General features: G+C 33.2%; 1 protein-coding gene across 1 annotated transcript; it reads right to left on the reverse strand.

Moving 5' to 3' along the window:
* Positions 1 to 90: 90 nt before the first annotated feature.
* Positions 91 to 21,737, reverse strand: apolpp (retinoid- and fatty-acid binding glycoprotein apolipophorin). The gene is made up of 34 exons (XM_088189501.1): positions 21,600 to 21,737; positions 15,446 to 15,472; positions 15,175 to 15,371; positions 14,939 to 15,103; positions 14,604 to 14,750; positions 14,344 to 14,533; positions 14,019 to 14,271; positions 13,514 to 13,679; positions 13,252 to 13,440; positions 12,599 to 13,183; positions 12,315 to 12,518; positions 12,063 to 12,242; positions 11,491 to 11,678; positions 10,579 to 10,690; positions 7,234 to 10,502; positions 6,972 to 7,113; positions 6,756 to 6,900; positions 5,935 to 6,686; positions 5,520 to 5,870; positions 5,224 to 5,444; positions 4,024 to 4,313; positions 3,840 to 3,943; positions 3,527 to 3,652; positions 3,313 to 3,456; positions 3,105 to 3,255; positions 2,696 to 3,033; positions 2,143 to 2,435; positions 1,843 to 2,077; positions 1,620 to 1,770; positions 1,285 to 1,547; positions 1,106 to 1,217; positions 874 to 992; positions 600 to 797; positions 91 to 525 (listed from the first exon to the last, which is right to left on the reverse strand). Exons 1-34 carry the CDS (start codon positions 21,661 to 21,663, stop codon positions 499 to 501), a joined length of 10,098 nt encoding a protein of 3,365 aa, XP_088045627.1. The 5' UTR covers positions 21,664 to 21,737; the 3' UTR covers positions 91 to 498.
* Between the last annotated feature and the right edge of the window lie 1,444 nt (positions 21,738 to 23,181).

A 23,181-nucleotide genomic window follows, 5' to 3' on the forward strand; every position in this document is an offset into this window, starting at 1 on the left:
TTTAACGCCCAGTTGAAAAAAGTTTTCAGTTGTGTTTTTTGTGATGCTTTGGACATCATATAAATATCAATTATAAATAAGAAAAATAAATTTGAGTAATAACTTTTTATTTATATATTACACAATAAAATTACTCTCGAGTTATAATAGATGTTTTTTTCAACGACAACTATCACTATTGAAAAAGTGATATGCAACATCATATGATCATCTTTACGTATTGTAATAAACAATACACACAAACTGTCAATAATCATTTTGCAGAAGAACTAAATTATTACAATTTTTTATCATTACATATATAAATACTTTAATAGTTAAATACGCATATTTACAAAACAGATTACATAGTATATATCGTGGAAGGCTTGTGTGATATTTATTGTACAAACACACTCAAAATACTTATATTATATGTATATATACATGTGTACGAAAATACATACATATACATAAAAGTACATTTTCGGCCTTGATGCTTAAATTATTATTAACAGCTTACTTCTTCTTTGACGGTGTTTTTCTCTGTAAATTATTTTTTTAAATAAAAATATGATATTAACCGTAATATATAATTTAATTAATATAAAAAAACTTACGTTATCCTTTCTAGTTGTAACCTCGCACGATACCTTAGGATCTATTTTAAATATGCCACCTTCGCATGTGCATTCACTTTCCAATTGTATATCGACCAATGAATCAACAATTGTGTTGGAGATCATGGTCAAGAATCCTTTCCTTGCGTTAGCTGGCGTCGAGAAGAAATTGGTCGAAGAGTATATGTTTCCATAAGTCTATAAATTATAATCATAAGATATTAGCGCTCATGTACTAAATAGATTATAAAAAAAAATATATTTTAAAACTTACTTCAAGAGCGTGATCGAAACAAGCGTCGTTTTCGTTGTAAGACAATTCAGATCTCAAGTTAGCATTAGACATTCCTCGTTTCTTATCACCCAATACAAAGACCTGATTCTCGCTGAATCCTAAAGGAGCATAATATATATTTAAAGTTTTTTATATTGTAGTTAATTTTATAATCATATGCCAAAAAAAATATTTTAATAAATGATTGTATGATTATCAAAATTAAACTCACCAACAACGTTTTGACTTCTGAGCTTCAACTCCGAGACTGGAGTGATCAAATGAGCAACTAATCCTTCATCGACCATCAATTGTTCCGAGATGCCAGAAGCAAACCACTGGATCTAAATTTTTAATAATACAATTAGAATAAAGCAAATTTATTTTAATAGTTTTTAGATTAAAACTTACGATTGGATAATCAGCAATGACGCATTCATGCGAGTGTACCATGATGATCGTCTTCATTGCCTTAGGTCTCAGTTCCATCTTGCCGATCTTGGCATAAGTCATGTGAATGTTATTCAATCCAAGACTAAGCTCCAACGATTGCAAGAGTTCTGTTGCTTTATTCAGAGCATCGTCAAGTGTTTCGTTTCCTGTTACAATCACAGTTTCCCATGCTGAAGTACGGCTATGGTCAATGAACTCGACCTTATTGCCACTCAATTTATCTAAAACACAAATAAAAATCCTATTAAAATCTATTCTAGAGCTACTAATTTTCGTTAATGACTGTAACTCACTGTTATTGATGTCGTAGTAGATTGGATATTTCATTTTAGGCGTTATTCCGATCAAGTGCACTTTAACGTCGGTGATATGCTTGCTCTTCAATTCGTCTATCATTGTTGAGAACAATGGCAAGATCATTTCTTTGAAAGTTTTACTGTTCTCCTATAAAAATATTTAAATAAAAATATTATAAATAATATTCTCAAATTCGTTTTTAATAAAAATAATTATTACCTTAGTCGTTTCAACTGCTAAAAGAATATCAACTTTCTTCGTGGGTGTTTTCACTTGGAACGATTGGTCTACATTGTAGGTTTCGCCATCAACGTTACACTTGGCGCAAATGTCAGGCAAGAATACTGGGAACAATTCCGATCTGCAGGCTAGAGTGTAAGCTCTGACGATGGAGCAAGCCTCTTTCATGGCTTTTGCTGCATTCATTCCAGAAGTGGCGTGTTGACAGGCTTGTCTATAAAGAAATAATATCAGTAAAGCTCAATCATGTATAAAATAGAAATGAAGATTCTCGCATACTTGTAGTTGTTGATGCTGACAATAGCTTTGCAATGATAGACATCAGAATCTTCTCCGAAGAGGGTGTTACAGATGGAAGATTCGGAACCAACTTTGTGGTGATGGTGCGAGTGATCCACAGTCTTAACCTTAGGGCAGTTCGATGCCAAAGCGTACGAATGTCCGAATTCAGCTTCAGATTTAGCAAGGTTTCCGTTGGGCATTTTATAGTCATCGAAAGGTTCGTGGTTTCCATCGCCCAATAGTCCTCTAAGTTTGCCCAAGTAGAATCCAGATACAGTGACCTTGCACAACTATAAACACACAAATCATTAATTCTAAATACTGCGTATCTACAATTTTATGATTTAGATTTCTGGTTTATGAATAATATGAGCAAAAGAAGAACATTGATATTTTAATATAAAATATATGGTTCAGTGAATCTTTTATTATTAGGAATGATGTTTTAGCTATAGAGCGCGATTTCAAGAAATCAGGCACAGTGTGGTCCAAGAATAATTTTAGATAAATCCGGACTATGATTATTATTTGCGATAGAATCGATACTCACGTCTAAGTTGCTGCTGCATTGTACTCTAGCTCCATAATTGGTTTGAATAGAGAAGGTATGATCTTCTTCTTTCCATGCTTGAGTGTCGGCCTTGACCAATGGGAATCCATGTGCTTTACCGTTGAGATTCAACTGCATCTTCTCGTTGACTTCGACTTCAGTTCCTGATTTGTCGATCATGAAGACCGATTTTGGTTTTCCCTTAGACATGTGCATAACAATTGAGAAGTTTCCATCGACGGCATCTTGAGAGAGCACATATTTACAGTCTCCTGGGAATGTCATGTGTCTACCGTCATATGTAAAGATATGTTGCCCATCGACAATGTAAGCCCTCACTGTAAAAAAAATAATTCTCAAAACTCATAGATTTGTGATATTATATAATATAATAAGAAGTGATACTAACGTTTATATGGTGGAACATATTCAATTGGGTTCAAGCTGTTCGGTCTGTAAGCAAGGAAGAGTTCAGCTCTGCTAGGTTGGGTTTCTTTGGAAATGTAATTGTATGCGCTCCACGATGGTGCTCCGAATTTCCAGTTGGTGTATACTGTGGACTGTTAAATTCATTTATATACACATTGAAACGAACTGTTATTTCATATAAACCTTACCGGTACAACCAGTGGTAAGAAGTAAGACATATCAGGTATGTCAATGTTGAGCCTAGATTTCGAAACACTGTCAAAGGCTTTCATGTAATACTCAGCGATGCGGTTCAATTCTGTAGTATCGTCGCACGGTTCGCTTTTGATTTTCTGTATTTAAAAAATATTATTTAGATCCTTGTACATGTTAAATAAAATTATTTTTAAATAGATATTATACCTTGACGATGTAGTCTGTAAGCAATTCAAAGAATGCACGTACTTCTTCATTGGGAATGATAGTTTGGATGAACTGATTGCATCCAGTGACAACTTCAGTCAAAGCCATGATAATTACTTCATCATACTATAAATTAAAAATCATGGTTAAATTATGATAACTAATGAAACTATAATATACTACATTATTTTGTCAACTGATTTTGCGGGTTTTTAAAATATAAAATCAGTGTATAATTCAAGATTTAGTTGTCTGTTCCTAATGCTAAAATTTGTATCATACTATTTAATATTTATTAAGAAAAGACACATACGTTAGATCCCAAAATTTGGTTTGGCATATCAGCGAGTTGCTTGATGATGTCTTCGAATGGTTTTAAAGCTTCGTTGAACAGTTTGGTCATCACTTTCATAGCATCTGAAAATATAAAACATATTTAATAAATAATTGTATTATATATAAATATGATTGATATTCTATGAAAATTGTTTACTAACCGCTTACGATCGATTCGCAAGTTTCAATCAAAGGTGTCAGTTCAGCGATGAACTTATCCATAAAGCCCGAAAAAAGTCCGAAATAATGTGTGGCAGAATCGACGATTATCTCCATCAATTTGGAAACCTCAGTAAGCACGTTCGAAAAGAAGTTGGACAGGTCAGGTAAGATCTTCTCGTTGAATACAGACACGAACTTGTTGCAAATATCTGTGACCATTTCCATCGTTTTGCCGTATACTTCCATGAATTTGTTGAAGATATCCATTGTTGTTTCGATTGCGACATCGCTATATTCAAAATAATTATTAATAAGAAGCTAATCGTATGTTGTGATCAGTCGCGTACGGTGAGGTACTTGCCCTTATCTCTCACTCACTCTCGTCACTTAACACGCAAGCAAGCGAAAGAGAAAGTATCTAACCGTACGCGCCTGCTTGTGATACGAGAACGAAAAATATTATAACAATAAAAAGCAACAATGCTCTTAAAGTATTGAAAGAAAATTGCTCAAGCTCCTCGTATCTATAACCGAAAACATCTTCGCATCTGTCTAGCTTGAACTGAGCGAGAAACTTTTAAAAGTGCTTCATTAAATATATGCTAAATTAATTGTATCCTAACGCTTCTGCTAAAGATATTGCGTATTATCTCTTATAGAGATATCTAATAAATTTATATTTAATGGAGCGATATTTAGAAAGCTACGAAATAACGTATCGTACAGAAATCAAATCGGCAATAAGCACCAATGATGCCATATTGAAACATTTTGACGATCTCCACCTCTGCCCGAATGTCATTTTCAAGTCTTCAAAAAAATAATTTCTGCTTAAAACAATTATTCTTCAAGCATAAAAGAAAGAAATCTGAGAAAGAAATCTGGTAAATAAAAAGTAGCTAATTGTTGATCGAGTTCTTAATTGCCACATGAAATCAAGCGAGAAAAATAAAAAATAAGTTAATGACACACTTTATAGAAAGCTTTTTGAATGTCGGTATAGATCGAATGTGTACGACGCGTACGAAAACCGTGTTGCTGGTTCACTAAAGCTAATAATGATTATGAATATATTTTTGAATAAGTATAATAAAAATCTAGTAGGCGTCGTAAACGAATATGTTCTCTCCATAACTTATATGCCCCATAATCAAGAATAATAATAAACATGAGAAGAATAAAATCTAACGATTACTTACAATACATGCAAGAAATCTTGAACGGCCTTTTCTTTCTTCAGTTCGTCAGATATCCTTTGGAATTCTTCCGACATAAATTTGGAGATTCTGCTGAAATCTGGCATGTTATTTTGCAAGTGTTTGATGGTGCTCTGCACGTCGCTTAACAAATCTTCTTGAGCGACTTTGTTGCAATTTTCAACGTGTTGGATCAAGCTCTTGACTTCTTCAGCTACCATTTTCTATAATAATCATATTCATAAATCAATCCGTTGTTTTTTTAATATATATGTTGAAAAAAATAAGATTTCACTTACGGTGTATTCTTGAATGTGCTCGTTGCTCATTTCGGTGGTTGGTTTAATCTTATTTTTCTCCAACTTGACTCCGTACTTGAACAAAGGCATCGTGGTTTTTCCTTGAATGGCTTCAGCCGAGACTTCGCTTATCTTCTTTTGACTGTCAGCCATTGCTCTAACTGACAATACTCCGGCTTGACCTCCTCCAACTTTGAATTCCAATTGGTAGGATGGTTCCATGCGTGCGGCTCCAGAAGATGTGTAAGTCTTGTCTTGCAATATGCACACCCTAGTGTTGTAGCTCAAACTATTTTTATCGGCAGTGATGTCATTTTCAAAGTCTAACAATTCAGTAGTTGGCAATTTGATCTAAAATAAATATATAAATGAAACATTGCTTTAAAATTAATTATTTGTATCCACAGATATTTACCTTCAGTGTTTGCTTATCTTTTTTCAAGTTCATCGAAATAGTAGCTTGCTTTTGCTTGTTTTCGACCATGAAGGATCCTCTACAATTGTAAGTAACTTGGCTAGGCATAGCTACGAGCTTCTCGTCGATAAGGTAGTCGAATCCTAATTCCTTAGCGTTCAAGTGAACCTTGCTAACACACTCAAGATAGTCGGTCTTGTAAGTTGGTGTAAATTGAGCCGTGAAGACAATCTTTTGTTGCTTCTTCTTGAAAATATCGATAACGACGTTCACGTCAGTGGCTAAAGTTGCTTTGTCGAATTTAGTCTTTCCGCTCATTTCCATGTCTTTTTCCAGAGAGGGATTGGAGAATACGATGCTCCAGTCGCCTGTGTTGTCCTTGCGTCCAATTCTGGCTTTGAAAGAAGTCTTGGTCTTCGGATCGGCTTTGTTTGTGTAGAAACAGGTTTCATGAACCATTGGGAAGATTGGCTGCTTGTTCTTAACGTCAGGGTATGTTGTGCTCGATTCCAATGATACAGTTCTGTGCGGCATGGTCACGGTGAGAGCTGTTTTATAGTCTCCTTCAACGCGCTTAGCGTACACTTGCGAATGATACTTTGACTTATCAGAGTTCACGTGGATGTCGAACGTGTATGTTGGCAGTTGGAAGGGTAATAATTCAGACTTGGTTTGAAGTCCGAATTCAGATTTGAATCCGAGTTTCCTCAAATCAATAGAGATTTCAGACTCTCTGATGTAACGGTCTGGCACTAAGAAAACGCAGGTATTAGGATAATATTAATTTAGAAATATTGTATTAAGTTTTCTAGAATATTTACTGTTATCTTCGACTTTGCTGTAAATGTTGATGTGAGCACATTGCTTCATCTCTTCGCAGTAGGCGTTGGAGAACTTATACATCAGATTAGTTTTCTTGAATTCGATGGCGACTGTCTTTTCGCCTAAAGCGACGTTGAAGAAGATCTAAGATATAAATATTTTTGATTAATTGCGCATGATAAATTTATACAATATTTATTTATTGAAACACACACCTCCATTCCCTTTTCATTTCCTTCGGATAACTCATCCTTGATGAACTTAAAGCTGGTCGATTTTTGTTGGTCTCTCAGAGCTACTGATCCAGAGCCTTCCATTGTGAATTTGTTTCCTTCTTTGCGAATTTGATAGGTGGTGCTGCAATGAATAACAATAGCTATTTTTAAAAGACTGCTTTATTTAAAAAAATATGCAAAAATTGTATTGATATGCTACAACATAGCTAACAATTTTTTAAATTAATTAAAAAATACTAACCTTCCGCTCATCAGGTTCTTGCCATTTTCAGTAGCTGTGATTTGAATCTTCTTAACTCCCTTGCTTAAAGCTTCATTGACAGCTTCGAATTGAATCTTGTTCAGCTTCAATGTTTCACAATCGATGTAAGCCCTGATTCTGAATTCTTCAGCTGATTGCACTTTGCCGAGAACGTTCATGTCCAAGTTGAAGGCTCCAAAGTTTTCGATCTTAGTCTCGTATTTCACTTCTGTCTCATCAGTCAGATCCGCCTTGACAAAGAATTTGTACGGTTTGGCATCTGCGCACTTTCCATAGAACTCGATCATTGGCAGCTTAACGTCGAACATGTCAACGTTTGATGTAAGCTCGTACCTCTTTCCATCGACATCAACGATGTTGCTCCAAATCATGGCGTTGGACTTCGGAACTTTGAATTTGGTATCCATGTGTATTTTTTGTGCTTGGGTTACTTTAGATGGCAACGAAATGTCAGTGACAAAGTGTCCGTCCTTTTGAGGCGTCCTCTTTCCGTTAACTGTCATTATGAACTTCTGATCGCCGCTATATTCGACTTCGAGGTTGGTGTCGTAAGTTCTCTCCTCACCTTGCAGCGTCCTCGTGTACTTTCCTTTAGTCGTGAACTTTTCGTAGTTCGGCACGTGGATCATCAATTCACCGTTTCCTTCAGTTTCGCCCATCTTAACTTCCCCGGTGTACTTATACGTGTCGGCGTTGATTTGAGACGCCAGCAAAAATTTAACTTGAACGAAGCTTTGATCATTAGGAACAAACATCAAATATTTATTTGTGATTTTAATATTGTTCGTCTTTTCGAGTGGGATTGCTAATGTTAAATCAAAATCGTTAACGAACTTGTGATCTTTTCCTTCTCCGGATTCGATCATATAAGTTCCGAAAAGTTCGAAGGATGTTTTGGGGCCATAAGATCCCTTGTATCTGTAATCGGTTTTTCCGGTTTGCCTGTCCTCCGATGCGTAGAAGTTGATAGTGTTTGGTGCTAAAGCTCCTTGAATATCAGCCGTGGCTACAATTAATTCAGACGGTCCTTTTTTGGAGGTCTTGTACGTCATCTTGTAGTTGAACTCTTCTCCGGTGGGTTTGACGAAAGTGTATACGTGTTCAATATCCATAGCGTTTTGCGTATTGACCTTGCATTTTAAGATGGATTTGTATGGCTTTTCGCCCTTTCCAGGAGTGTATGTCAAGAGAACTTCTCCCTGACCCTTGTGTTTGGTAGTTTCTTCCATGGCCCATTCTCTGTCCAGCTTGAGAGACACGCTTTTACCGCCCGAATGGGCGAGTGTCATCAAAGCGTTTTGCTTTCCATTCATCCATTCGCCAGGGAACTCTCCCTTTATTGTGAAGTCTACTTTTTCGTTTCCGAAAATAAAACTGTTCTTGGAGTCGATCACCTGGTTTTGGTATTTGGTGTTAGTGCTTATAGACACTTTTTTGTTGCTATCCTTCGGCAAGTCATAGAAAAAGTTAACGTGTGCGTTGTATTGAGGGCCACCTAAAGCGAATGCAGTATCGAATTTATAATCTTTGTTGAACTTCAATAGTTTAACGCTGATCTCAGCTTCTCCCTTACAGTCGTCACTGAAGTACTTGAACTGCGATTGTCCCATAATATAGTCTTTGATTTGAAGCTGTACATTGCCGATGTTTACGTCCTTTTGGTATTTGACGCCAAAGTTCAAGCGCTCTTTTTCAGGATCAGAGTTGATAATGCGGACTGTGAAGAGTTTCGGTTTAGATATATATTCAAAGAAGGTTTTGTATGGTTTATTACTGCTTTCAGTGATCAAGCTACCGTCAAATTTAAAAACTGTGTTCGTGTTAAAATCGTATTGTGTGGAAGATTTCAATTCGGTAGCTTTCCTTCCATCGCTGCGTACAGTTTTTGCCGAGATTTGGAATGTTCCACCCATTGGTCCGTCAACTTTGAAGGATGACTCGCCGACCACTCCATTTTGATCTATTTTAATCTCGAAAGTACCAGTTGCGTCATTTGCGTGCTTCATTCCACGTTCAAAGTTAACCTTGAATACTCCACTGGCGGCCATGGTAGCGACGATTGTATTGATTCTGAATTCTTTTGGATTTACTTTAACTTTAGAATCATACTTGAGCTTCAACAATGGGTATTCTAAGTTGCTCGCAACATAAAAGTCCATAGTTTCAGCACTTTCATAATCATTAACAATCAATTCTCCTTTATAAGTTATCAAGTTCTGTTTGGAATTGAAATCCGGTCCATGTACTAACGAGAAGCTAACCACCCCTCCTGTATCCTTCTTATCTAAATTAGCAATTACCCTGAAGTTGGTGTTGGTATCCATTGATCTAAGGAAACTCATATCTACATTATAATTACTTTCCTTAGCTTGCATTTTTCCTTTCATTGTGAACAATTCCTTATCACATGTAAGTTGGATGTCATTTTCAATGCGATAGTTTTCAGTGTCTAACTCTCCATAACCGTTTAACTTCAAACTAACTGAGCTCGATTTCAAGCTTAAGTCTTTGAAAGTCAACCGCATTTTTTTGCCAGTCTCTCTAATAATAGTACCAGTCATTTGTACTGAGTTTTTGTCTTGTCCTGGTAGTTTGAATTCCAAAATTGGCGTCATTATTTCCCTGTTACCTCCTCCAGAGATCAACATTCCAATCTTTCCGTAAACATCATCGCCATCATCGATAAGCTTGGCGGTGAGTGATAATTCTTTGCTGTTGTAAACGTAGACCAAAGTGCCTTCAGACTTCTTGATCGGCGAGACGAGAGATACTTTTAGAGAGTTCAAATGATCTTGGTTGATGAGGTCGATGGTGAACATGGTCTTGCGAGTCACTGAACCTTGAGCTTCAAATATGAGTTCGAATGACTTGTGTTCGGGTTTGTCGAGCACGGAAGAGCTGATATGGAAACCGCGCAAATCGTTCTTCTCCAAGAATATGACGAATCTACCAGGACCGCTGAGGAGACCGCTTCCGCTGGCCTTGAATCTGATACTCTGGTTCTCGTCCATGAACACGACTTTAGGTACAGATACATCGCCGCAGAAGGACAGACCAGTTACGTCCCTCACTTGATCGAAGCAACCCTTGAATTGGTATCTCTCTGGTGCTTCGCGGAATTGTACTTCCTTCTCGCTATCTTCCTGACCCTTCTTCCTATTGACGTACAACAGTTCATGCTTGACTGAAACCAGTTCTTGTTTTTCAACCGGCAGTTTGATGTCCATGTCGAATTTGCCGTTGTTGACCTGCATTTAAAAAAAAATTGACGTAGAGAGAAGTTCTTAAAATACCAAATATTTAACTAAATCAGCATGATTTTACCTTAGCAGTGACATGAGCACCAGTCGATGTGTGGAGAGAAGAGCTGACCTTAAGTCCAGTGCTGACAACGTCGGCGTCAAACATAAGCATTCCACTCAATTCAACATTAGCGCTGAAACATATGAGAATTTAAATTGATGCACTCTTTTAATACAAAGAAAAATAACTTATCAATATATTGTTTCTTCTTGAGAATTATTTCTCGAGAATGTCAAATCAATAATTCGTATTTTTCGAGAAATTTTATTAAGCATTTTTTATTACATAAAATTAAATTTGTATAAATATTTTTAAAATGCTTACAACCACTGCCCTATTTATAACGCTCGCGGGTTCATGCCTAATGTGTATATTTCTTAAAGGGTCTGGGAATTAAAATTTTTTATCACTCGAACTCGCCTCATTTTTGCTTTAATAATAAAAGAAGACACTCAGATAAAAAACCTTTCTGAAGGTGTTCGTGCTAGATGTTTGAAAATATGCATACTTTCTCGGAAGATTGAAAGTATTTGAATGACCATCCATTTATTTGTGATTTTATATTACTCTAACCGGCCGGCGGCTTTATCTTTGCTTTGGTGATCTAAGAACCTGCTCCGATAAGAAATAATTACGCATGGAAATCGGCAGAATGCAAAATGATTCGGGCTATTTTTATTTTTTGCTAATCTTTATGAAACGACCTTATAAATATTATTTGCAATGAACTAACGTCATTTAAAAAATCATAATTTTAATATTAAGTTAATAATTCAGCTATAAACGATTTAATAATATAATATGTATTAAAATATATTGTAATCGATCGTAAAAATTCAATTTAATATCATTTTTTATAATTTAAAAAAAAAATATTATTTTTCTCGTAAATTTTTTGTTGTGTTATGTTATTGGGACAGTGTGTTTTTTTACCTTGGTACCACGCTGAAGTCAATCTTGACATTATTTGGTTCACTCAAAATTTTTTGGATATCAATGTTGCTACTGAACTGCATCCTAGTGGTTGATGCTCCTTCAAGGGTTAGTTTCAACGCAACACCCAACGCTGTTGGGTAACCACTTTCAAGGTCGAACAACAACATGTGACTGCGGATTTCGTGCTAAAATAATTTCAAACAATCAGTTATACAATATAATAAAAACACAGGGACGTCATTTCAGCTTTTTCAAAGTCAGTGGTCATTTTTCTAATATTTATATTAATTTAATTAACATTTATAGTATTTCATTAAATGAGATGCATTTTTCTGGCCAAATTCACGTCAAAAGCAATAAGTTCGTGCCGTCGCAATGGAAACTTTTTTTAATAAAATTACGAATAGAGGGGCAAAAGTTCGTTAGTTAGTAATTTTTTTTTTATGTTTTAATTTCATTAAAATTCATAGTATTTCAGTAAATGACATGCATTTTTCTAAACAAATATCCACCGCCTAAATGACATCTCTACAAATACGCCTCAAATTAATAATTAACATTTTACTTACAGAAAAGTCTTTAGCTTGTGTTACTCCATCGGCAAGGCAATCAAAGAATTTATCGATAAGGGATTCGATTGATGTTGGTTTGTCGTCTCCCAAAGACAAGAACAAAGCGTCTGATCCGAAGATTTTCACGAAAATGTCCAGATCTAGATCATCGTGATATCCAGCAACATCTGTCTTCATCTATCAAAGAAGATTAATCATCAGTTTATATTTGAGATAAATATTAAAGAAGAATATATTACAAAAACTTACATTTTTGCCCAATTTGTGCGTTTGTTCCAAGACGCTGCGCTTTCCTCTGGCGTGTTCCATCCTTTCCCTGATCTTTTCGAAGATGCTCATTATCTTATCTTTGCCTTCTCTGTAGATGCTTTGTGGGCTTTCGGTTTTAAATACTCCGTGCGGTCCAAAGTACTTCTCAACGAACCTGTCCAAGTTTCCTTGACGGAATCCAACCTATGAAGCGGAGATATTGTAAATTGTTTTTTTGGCAAGGAAAATAATTCACTAATCGTAATTTTTAAATAAAAACTTACTTCTAAAAGATTGACGTTCCTTCCGAAAATATCTGTGGTCAAGTTGAGGTTCGAAGATCTTGGCAAGAATGAGTTTTGCGAATAGATGACGTCGGCTTCAGCGAAACTGCCCACTCCGAACATACCGTGCTCGTAGCTCATTTCATAATTTTGAGAGTACTTCCTGACGTCGATTGGGAAGTGTTTGGTGGTGGGAATGCCACCGAAGAACTGCTTGGCGTTTTCATACGCTGGGTTCACTGACGCTCTTATATTCTTGAGAGAAGATGTGATGAAAGATCCGACTTGATTAATCTTCTCAGTTTCCAAAACGTTCTTGATGTGCTGGGCCACTTGTGCGTTCGGACACTTGACTAGAGCCAAGTAAGCCTTGATCCTCACTTCAGAGTCTTGTCTGGCGTCTTTCAAGATATCCATAGCTACTTTTTGGAGTTTAGGAATGCAAGCATCGGCCGCATAAGCCTCCAGAGCTGCTACCCTGACCCTTTGCTTGACGTTCTTATCAGAAGCGCAGTTGGCGAGGTTCATTTCCAAGCAAGGTTCGATGTGGTGAATGCTTTTGATGCTTTTCAATGCGAACATGATCTAAAATTTAAAAGCTCTCAATTTTTTTCTAAATGTATATAATTAAAATTAATTATTGTGCTACTTACGACATTTTCACTTTGCTTGTCATTGGCCATGCAGTTTCCTAACTTGGCGTTCAACTTCTCCGAGAGCTTGGCGATAGCCCTATCTTGGGACTTGGCTCCATGGCATGGGTGATCTCTGCAATAAGCTCCAGCTAAAGCGCCGACGGCTAAATAAACTTCATTGGGAAGTCCTTTAATGTCCAAAAGTCCCTAGATGCAAATATTGATGAGTTTATATTCTCAATTTATTTTTAGGTTTTAATATAATATATAAAATACTTACAGTAGCGGCCTCTACAGATTCAGTCGAAGCGTGCAACACTGTGACCATAGCGATCAATCCGACGGTTTGTTCCAATTTGTTCAACTCTTCGTTCTTGATGAGATTGATAGATACTTCGATGCTGTCGCCGGTTCCAGCGCGGAACAAGGCATCCAAGAACACTTTCCTGTGAATAATATAATGATTAGCTCATATAAAATGTATACATAAATGAACATGATGAACATGGAAATCGCTAGTATGCATTGTTCACCTAAATATGTCATGAACCTTTGAAGTTAAGGTTTATATAATTTATGGCTCCCCCACATATGAGCAAATTTTGAAATAACGCACAAAATTATCAACTGCGGTTAAAGGGTTATAATACTGCCAAAAAATAAAGATTGATTTGAGTCTAAATGACGTTAAAGTGTCGTTAAAAATGACTTGCGTTACTTTAATATATATTTAGGGGTACTACCCACTATTTTGTAGAAGGTTGTGTATATATGTTGATACATACCTTTGCAGACTGTTGTCTTGGACTGTCGAACCACCCTTGATCTGTTTGTAGACGCTCATCAAATCATCTTTGTTAGAATATCTGAAAGTCCTGACTAAAGCCGCGAAGCTGGAAGCTGACTTGCTATCGGCGTATTTGCCTAACATTTGAATCGTTTTTTGCAAAGCCAGTTGAATGCTTGGGATGTTGCTCTGTTCAGTCTTCACCGGGAAAGGATTTTCAAAGATGATGCTCTTGGGAATGACGCAAGATGCTGTAAATGTATAATCGATTAATGTTGTATGTTTTAAAGAGCTCTAAAGATCTATGATATAAATATGCATACTTTGGATGGCAGCTCCCTTGTTAACGTTCTTCAAAGTCAATTTGGAATCTACGTAAGCTTTAGCGCCAGATGAATCGACGGTGAACGGGGCGTATACGTATTCTTCGATGGATTTGGATTTCTCGACGATGCCATTAGTCAATAAAGTCTCGACGTTCAACCTCGAATCTAAGATGTTTGATTGTTTTTCCTAAAAAATATATATTCAATTAGATTTTTCATCTTTATTTGCAGTAATTGAATGCGCGTCAGTCACTTACAGTCTTGGGGTTAATGATTGAGAGCAAGTCGTGCTTTCCTTGTTCTCTGTGGATGCATGAGTTTAGATTCCTAGTCTTAGTCACAACGGTTCTGCTGCCTTCAGATTTGACGTCGAAATATGTAGGGCACACTCCGAACACGTCCACCTGTCAATTCCATAACAATTTATCGTCACATTAATGCATTTTAACAGTAAATTCAGTCTTTTCAAGGCTTCCAACAATATACCGGATCGTGTCGTTCAACCTGGATTTGAACTCATAAAACAACCGTAGGTATACCGAAGGAGAACTGGTACTGGTAAGGTTAAAATATATAGATCGCAAAAACTCACTTCCGTGTTGTGTTTGTTCGCCGTTTGCAGCAAGGAGAGGATGGCTCTCTTGATGTTGAGAGATGGTCTCGTTTCATCAGCCTCGACGCAAATGTCCGATCCGACGACTCCATCTTGCAATGTGAATCTGACCGGCTTGGTAATTTGCATTGGGACATCATGTTGCTATAAACAAAGGGGATAAACTCAGTATTTTATCGAAGATGAAGGATTATTAAATTTATATTAATGCTTACTTTGCCATGGGTGTCCGTGATCTTAACCCCTGTGATCTTCAAGATGTTGGCACAGTTACCAAGACCATAGACTGTAGCGTGAGCGACCAAATTCACGTTAGCTTTATCTACTGCTCCGATCAATTCGATGTATGCGTTTCCTTCTAAGACATAGTTGTAAGTGCTTCCTTGTAAGAAACCACCTTTGGGATTAGTGGCTGAAATAAAAAAAATGGTTTAAAATATGTCCAACAAAAAAATCAAGTAATTTACGAAGAGATTCAATATTTACCTCCAGTGCATACTGCTGAGCATTTATCTGTAAATATAAAAAAATATATAGTAATACAAAAAAAACATTAAAAAACTAGAGGAATGAGCTTTCATGCATTTTTTCATAGATACTATCAGAAACAAGCTTGAAATACAATATCTATATAAGAGATATTAATAACTGAGCTTTAGATACAGTATTTTTATTATATATTATAATGCATATATTTTACAATTGAAGATTGAAAAATAATCATAATTCACTCATCACAGAAAAAATATTATTACATAACTTTCAACGCGTGTCCTTATCTACTCGTACTTAAAAAATAAAAAAATGCTATAAAGCTCACCCGGCTACAATAACAAAGCTTATCGTTCGGCAATTAATTTAAAATTAAATAAACATTTCGGTTATAGAATTCGGTGTTTGTCGAAAGTTGATACGGATTGATGTAATTAAATTTTGACCGCAAAGGTCAACGGAGCTGCGTTTTTCTTATCACGTATATGCGATAAAATTTGATCCTTAACCCTATAAAATATATGTATTAATAAATATGCAGGTTTACTCAATGATATTAAGGTCGAAAAATCTTACACGCATACACAGTTACGGGCTTGTTTTTCTTGAACCTACACGTAAAAACAACGTGAAAAGTTATGAAATATTTTTCGTATATTATGTTTATGCTTTTCCCTAAAGTTTTACAAATAAAATTTAATTGATTTTTAAATTCTTATATATTATTAGTCATTAATGCTAATTAAAGAATAGAAATTCTGTTAAAAGTTAACCTATTTAGTATTTAATAACGATACACTGTATAAATTTATATAAAAAAAAAAACAGAAGAAGTAAATATGATTTGATATTTCAAATTTAATTTCCTTATTTAGAAATATTGTCTTTGATAGGTGAAGTTTACTAGAAAATTTTGTTTTATGTGACGTTCAATTCCTGTGGTATCTGCAGATCCTTCATCTTTTCAACATCCACAACTATTGATAAATGAAATTCATCATTCCATGGATTAATATTATATATATATATATATATATATATATATATATATATAATAATATCAAATATTATGAATATTAAATTTACTAAGGATTTAATATAATTAGATATATAAAAATTTACTTTTTATTGATGAAATTCTAAAAAAGCTAAATAAAATATATTGGTATTTCTTGTACTTTAAAAGACTAAAATTTATGATTTTAATAAACTTCTATTATTATGATTTTTGAGATATATACTTGTAATAAATAAAAATAGTGTCGTTCTCTGTTCGAAATAAAAGCGTTTAAATATAAAAGTTGAAATTAAACAGTTAGTATTTATAAAATACTGCTGAGAATGGGAGGGGAGAGGAGATCAATTCTCCTTGAGGGGCCTGAATATTGACAAAATAATAGCAAGAATACATAGTATATAAAAAAAAGTAAAAATCGACCTCAAATATTGAATCTGAACTAAAAACTACAGTTGTTTGAGATGTATGTACTGATGTTTTTCAGGTATATGTTCCTTCAAACATTTTTATACATAAAATAAATAAAAGGAGCGGAACATTGCCTTCAAAAGCACCCTTTTTCTAGAAAGTACTTTCAAAATAAGCATTACTATTGAAAGAGACAGATTGTAACTAAGTTGACGCGTTTAAAAAATATTAGACATGAGAGGAAATATTCATCGAATGTAAATTAGTAGCTGTAAATTTAGGTATTCGATCTGAATTTTCAGATCAAATACCTAAGGAAGAAACAATGAAATAACAGAACCAGCTGAATTACATAAATTTACTGTTTTTATATATTGTATTATCAATAATTTGATAACTAGATTTAATGCAGTAAAATAAATAAATAATACAATTCCTAAAAAAAATCTAGAAAAAACAGTCTCGAATCTATCCAGAAAATATTTTTTAGAATATATCATTGCAGTAAAATCATATCGGAATACATTTTCATCAGTAGATATATATTTTTAGCAGTGAAAATATAAATTATCTGGCAGGCGCTAGTAAAATTATATGATTTCAACTTTTCTTTATGTTGTAATATATTTATTTATCATTATTTATGTAAATCCGATATAAAAATGCATTTTTTAATTTAAGTTATATTTTCATTAGGAAGTCAAAATATATTTTCTCCAAATAAATTTCTACTAGCGAAAATATAATTTAACTGATATGCTGCTCTAAAATGTCTATTAAGCTCAATTTGATATTTGCGAAACGTACATTTGCTGTTCAAACCCAAACCTAACCTAATGAAAGTTTTAAAACTAATTATAGTTTTAGAACTTTCATTGGGTAAAGTCAAAAATACAAACTAAACAAACTCATCTCTTATTAAAAAATGAGCGGAAGAAATTGCATCTCACATATGCTATATAGTTTGTCTGTATTTAGATATTACATTATGTTTTAAAAATATGATGGCTATCCTTAATCTAATATAAAAGAGCTGATCAAAATATATTTAAAACCGAATTTTGGTCAATAGGAGAGCGCAAAAAACCATTATCACTTCTCAGAAGGCAAAAATTCACGTCAAAAGTAATAAAATCGTGTTGGCGCCTTCACAGTGGGAACGCTCGGTAACGAGCGTTCCCACTGTGACGGCGACGGCACGATTTTATTGCTTTTGACGTGGATTTTTGACTTCTGAGAAGGGATAATTGTTTTTTGCGCTCTCATATTGGCCGAAATTCGGTTTAGATGTGCTTTATTCGATGCTTGAATCGAGGGTTTTCACCGCAATGCTTTTGACCTTGACTGTAAAATCATTATATGGCAACACTGAGCAGCTAAGAAAATACAGATATTTTTAATACCTTATTAAATTATTTCGCTTAAAATATGATTGCAGAAAATATGTCGCAACTGTGTCTAATTTTTATTTATTTGTAGCATAGAAATTATTTATTCAAGATTTTATATTACGATGTAAAAAAATATATAAAATGTTTTTTTGTCATGAGGCCCGGAATCATTGTTTTCCAAGGGCCCGATTCGCTCTTTATGGCCCTGATAGTAGCTTATATATATTTAAGATAATATTGAAGAGTATATTAAAAATATTATCTATTTGTTACATTATGTATTTCTTAGTTCAACAGAAAAACAACATACAGTTAAAACTTTAACTATATTTGTCCATATAATATAAACTTTTTTTATAAAACATATTATTGATATAGACTTAAGATTAAAATTAGAAGTGTCAAGTATAAACTATTTTTTTATTTACGTAAATATAAATTAATCATAGTTTTTAAGTATGCATATAAATTTGGGTAAAATAATTAAGCTTGATAAAAGCTTTTCTATTAAGATTTGAGATGTCTGATTTAAAAAAACTTTTATTGTGTTTCATTCGATATCACAAAAGACTTAGTTTCATTGTTGTTCCAATTACAATAGTGGGCAAAATCTATTCAAATAGCTTTAAGCTTGTACAAATATCAAGCTTGAATATTTCCGCTTTGTTCTAAATGGTTCATATTGTTTGATACAGAATATGCATTGTTCGCGGAATTGGACCAAAAGTTCTTGGTCAGCATCTATGAAACGAGGAAAACCTGATTGACTGTAAACAACCATCAGCTAATTGGTAATAATTCCGTTTAGCATAACGACGCAATTGAGATAACACATGTACCGTTGCAAAATAGATGTCATTCGGGATATCGCTATTTGAACAGTGATAGTGTTAAGGTCACAAACTTTGCACATCTTTCAAGAAATCATTGCCAATGCTATATGCGATAGCTTTTATCAGCAGGATATGGCTATCGGTCAAGAGCGAGAACAGCATTTATCTAAGGTAATTATAAAATATTATGATTGTGAGAAAGCTGTAAAAGTATTTAGTAATTATTTCAATAAATTGTTGGATTACAACTATTGTGTATTATTACTGGAACGTATTACTAATATATATAATCTACATCATTATGACTTCTTAACATAAAAATGAGCACAATTTATCTATGACTAAATTATTGCAATATTTGCTGTGTATCATAATAATAAAAATGCAATTAAAATTTATTTGAGTAGAACGCTGAATTGTATTTTTCTAAAATATTGAATGCACAGAGAAAGATGTATATGAATTTGAAAGCTCGATTGTTTTTAGGTCTCTCGGTTCTATCTTAGCTACTTAGTGAAATATATAATGTATTAATTATTCTCTGAGCTGCTTTTAAATACTTTCTATGGTGTTTCGCTATATTTTTTTTAATAAATTAACTTTTTAACTGTCATTTATGAAATATTTTTTTTAGCATTAAAAATCGTTGTTAAGATTTAGGCTATTTAATTTAGTAGTATTGTAAAATTTATAACATAATAAGGTATTGTATGATAAGAGACTTTATATATTTACTCAATAGCTTTGAAGCATATTTAGTTATTAAATACAATATATTGTGAAATCAACAGTATTTAAGATATCGATTTTTGATAAATATTTAGACATTTAAGAAATTACTTTATGGACTGATAATAAATGCAAAAGCAATCCCTTTAAAATAAAGATACTTTTCTTGAGCAATAAGTTTGGGTTTATTGTGTTTTTATGGTAATTGGATCGGAAAAGTGAGAGTAATATTTTTATTAAATTTTCGAATTATCCTGGGCTTGACAAGGTATGCTTTTGCGTTGTTTACGCGGCTAAATTAGTCCACAGTCCACAATTTAAGCACCCATGCACCAGAGTTCGTTGAGACAACGGGATGTTGATGGCAAATTGTCGGTGGGGAACAGACAATGACGAACAATCAAGTAGTTAGCGGCAAAAATGCATCAATTGCCGAACAACAGATGCTCATTTTCGACAATTCGATGACGACGTTTTTCATTGGCAAAACTTATTAAAAGGACAACGTTGAAAAATATTCTAATTTACGAGATATCTGGATTTAAAAATGGCAACATACACCTTTGGTAATAACTCTGTAATCAGTTCATATCTTCAATCAACAATCACAAACCTTTCACTTTAAATGATTCATTTTAAATTTAATGTAAATTTCACATTGAACATTAAACCTTATTTTTATGATAGAAATTAATAAGTCATCTCAAAATACAAAGATCCATATGACTTATTATTTTGAAATATTTTTTTTTATTAATTTTCGAAACTTTTGCAAGCTTTTTTCTCTTACTTTATTGAATTATTTTAAAAACGGTTCCTTTATGTATTTAAGTTTTTTTAATATTGAAGGACGCCAAAATGTAGTTCGAAGGAGCAAAATATATATATCTTTAATTAGTGACTCCTCACCGTTTAGTCATTTTTCCGTAATAAATACATATATTTTTCTACTTTAAAAATACATTGTAATTTTAAATTAATATACACATGTACCTATATATTATACTATGTATCATAATCTATCAATAATAATAATATACTATATTTTATATTATAAAACCAATTAGAAATTTCGCTAAAAATTTCAAAATCGATATCATCAATATGTATATAATAAATCTAATTAAGAATTTGCGTAAAATATTGTTGTGCAGATATATGTTATTAAATATTTTATTTATCATAAAATTCATGTATCATTAAATATTAGTGATTCAGGTGAAATTTATAATCCATTAATGCGTCTAGTTAAGTGATTTCATTAGTTTTAGTTTTAACTGTATTTTTGCGATTTATAATAATAAGTGCAAAGATATAATGAGAATAATTTATATTTAAAGTTGTGTGATTATCAAATTAATATTTTAAAAATCAGTTTAAATCTGGATGTTTTAATATCAAAACATCTGTTTTATTGTTTCCAATGCGTCTCTTTATCTCAAATGTATTATTTAAAATTAAGTGCCTTAAATGAATTTATACATAAGAACTTGATCTCAAATTAAGCGCATTTATTAAATTCGACACATTTAACTTTAATTTGATTTCTAACAGATTTATGGAAAAGTAGTAAAGGGCGCGTTTAGTGCAATCAATTTAATTTCAGATAGTAAATTCCAGTATCTTACAAACATATATTTAGTTTCAAAGGCTTCTACTTAAAATTAATCTAAATAATAAAATTGCTCGAATAAAAATATAAAACTCAAATAAAGTTTTCTTTGAGATGGAATATTACAATGTTCATAGTAATGAAAAAGGGTACTGACCAGCATACGTATTCTGGAAAAAGAGGAAGACGAAGAAAAAGGCGATTCGGCCGTTGAAGGCCATGTTGGTGTGATGAGGAGCCGATGCTGCAGCTGGACGCCCGCCGTTGACAGACGCGGACCTTCCGGCTACCAAATGCTCGAGCGCTGACAAGCTTACCTTATATAGGGTGTCCGAGAAGAGGGGGCGCCCTCTTATCACATAGCTGCGCCGCTATCTCACAATTTTACCCAGACTCTCTACTCAACCTACCAATATGATTCTCTTAGACAGTGGCGAATTGGAGATTTATGAACCCCAAAATGTTATATTATATATATTTTGATATTATTCCTAGGGATTGCAATAATACCGGTATTACGAGAGAAAAAACAGCCAATACCGGTATTTATTTTATTATTATTATTTTAATTAATTGACAGAAAAAATAATCCGAGTACTGATCGTATGATTCACCATACTTATTGATTAGAAAAACCCCAGCAATTATTGTTTCGATATATTTAATAATAATATAAATAATTTTAAAATAAATATTTTCAAAAATTTGGGGGTCAAATTTTTTTTATTTTAGAATTCAAAATACCGTTTTTGATCAATTTCTTCTGGATGTCAATGAATTTTTATACCAGGAGCCAAAGCACCATTCGCCAATTTATTAAAATAAATATCTGTTACGATTTTCCGAAAGAACTTTTTGGAAATGGAGTGCGTAGAAAATTGTAAGTCCGTTTGTTTTTTAAAAATCATGTTTATATGGTTGATGATGTGATTTATTCATATTATTTTATTTTATTTATTGCACATTTAATACTAATTTAAGAATATCTCAATAATATTTATATATATATCGTATATTTATTTATTTATTTTCTCATGCTAAAAGAAATATTATTTAAATTTTAGTTATAAATATTTATGTTAATATTATAGAATAAAAAAATACGTAAATACTGCGTAACCTTTTTTCCAAGAAAATTTGCATTTTTTTAAAAACTCATTGATTTATATTTTTAAATGAAAATTTTTTGTGTACACTCAATGATGCGAGGTAATAAAAAGCAATATTATTTAGTTGTTATTATAATAAAACAAATTTTTAGGTATTTATTAATTAAAAATATAAATTGTAAATCAATTTTGATTTAAAATGATTATTTTTTTATTTATATTGTCCAATACAACCTATCTTTAGTTGTTAACAGAAAAAAATAACATTGCATTATGTGTTTTTACAAAAAAAAAACAATACATTTTACGCAAATCGAATATAATTATTGCGATTTATTGCTAATTTTTAACACCAATGTCTAATGAAGCGTATATCATGCACTATTTAAATAAAATTTATACGAATGGAGATAAAAATGTACAAATAGTTTATGCATCGCCTACTTTTGTTTTGCTTCGCCAGCCATCCCTATCATATAAAAGGGGCGCGTAAATTTCTTTGTTACATAAAATAATTACTGGGAACTAATAAGTACCGTTAGATTTGTCTGAGATAAAGCAAATATATTCCTTTCTGCTGACAAGTCGCGTATATACAAAAATACGAAAATACTGAACATGCTCAATTAA

The sequence above is a fragment of the Plectrocnemia conspersa genome, unplaced genomic scaffold, assembly GCF_051122295.1.
Source record: "Plectrocnemia conspersa isolate PC_06_02 unplaced genomic scaffold, ASM5112229v1 ptg000008l, whole genome shotgun sequence".
Classification (NCBI taxonomy): Eukaryota; Metazoa; Arthropoda; class Insecta; order Trichoptera; family Polycentropodidae; genus Plectrocnemia; species Plectrocnemia conspersa.

Coding starts and splice junctions, on each gene's coding strand:
- apolpp (XM_088189501.1), bottom strand. CDS start 21,663: ATGGCCTTCAACGGCCGAATCGCCTTTTTCTTCGTCTTCCTCTTTTTC. Junction 2,078..2,142: donor GTCAGCATCAACAACTACAA/GTATGCGAGAAT, acceptor ATTTCTTTATAG/ACAAGCCTGTCAACACGCCA. Junction 993..1,105: donor CAGAAGTCAAAACGTTGTTG/GTGAGTTTAATT, acceptor ATGCTCCTTTAG/GATTCAGCGAGAATCAGGTC.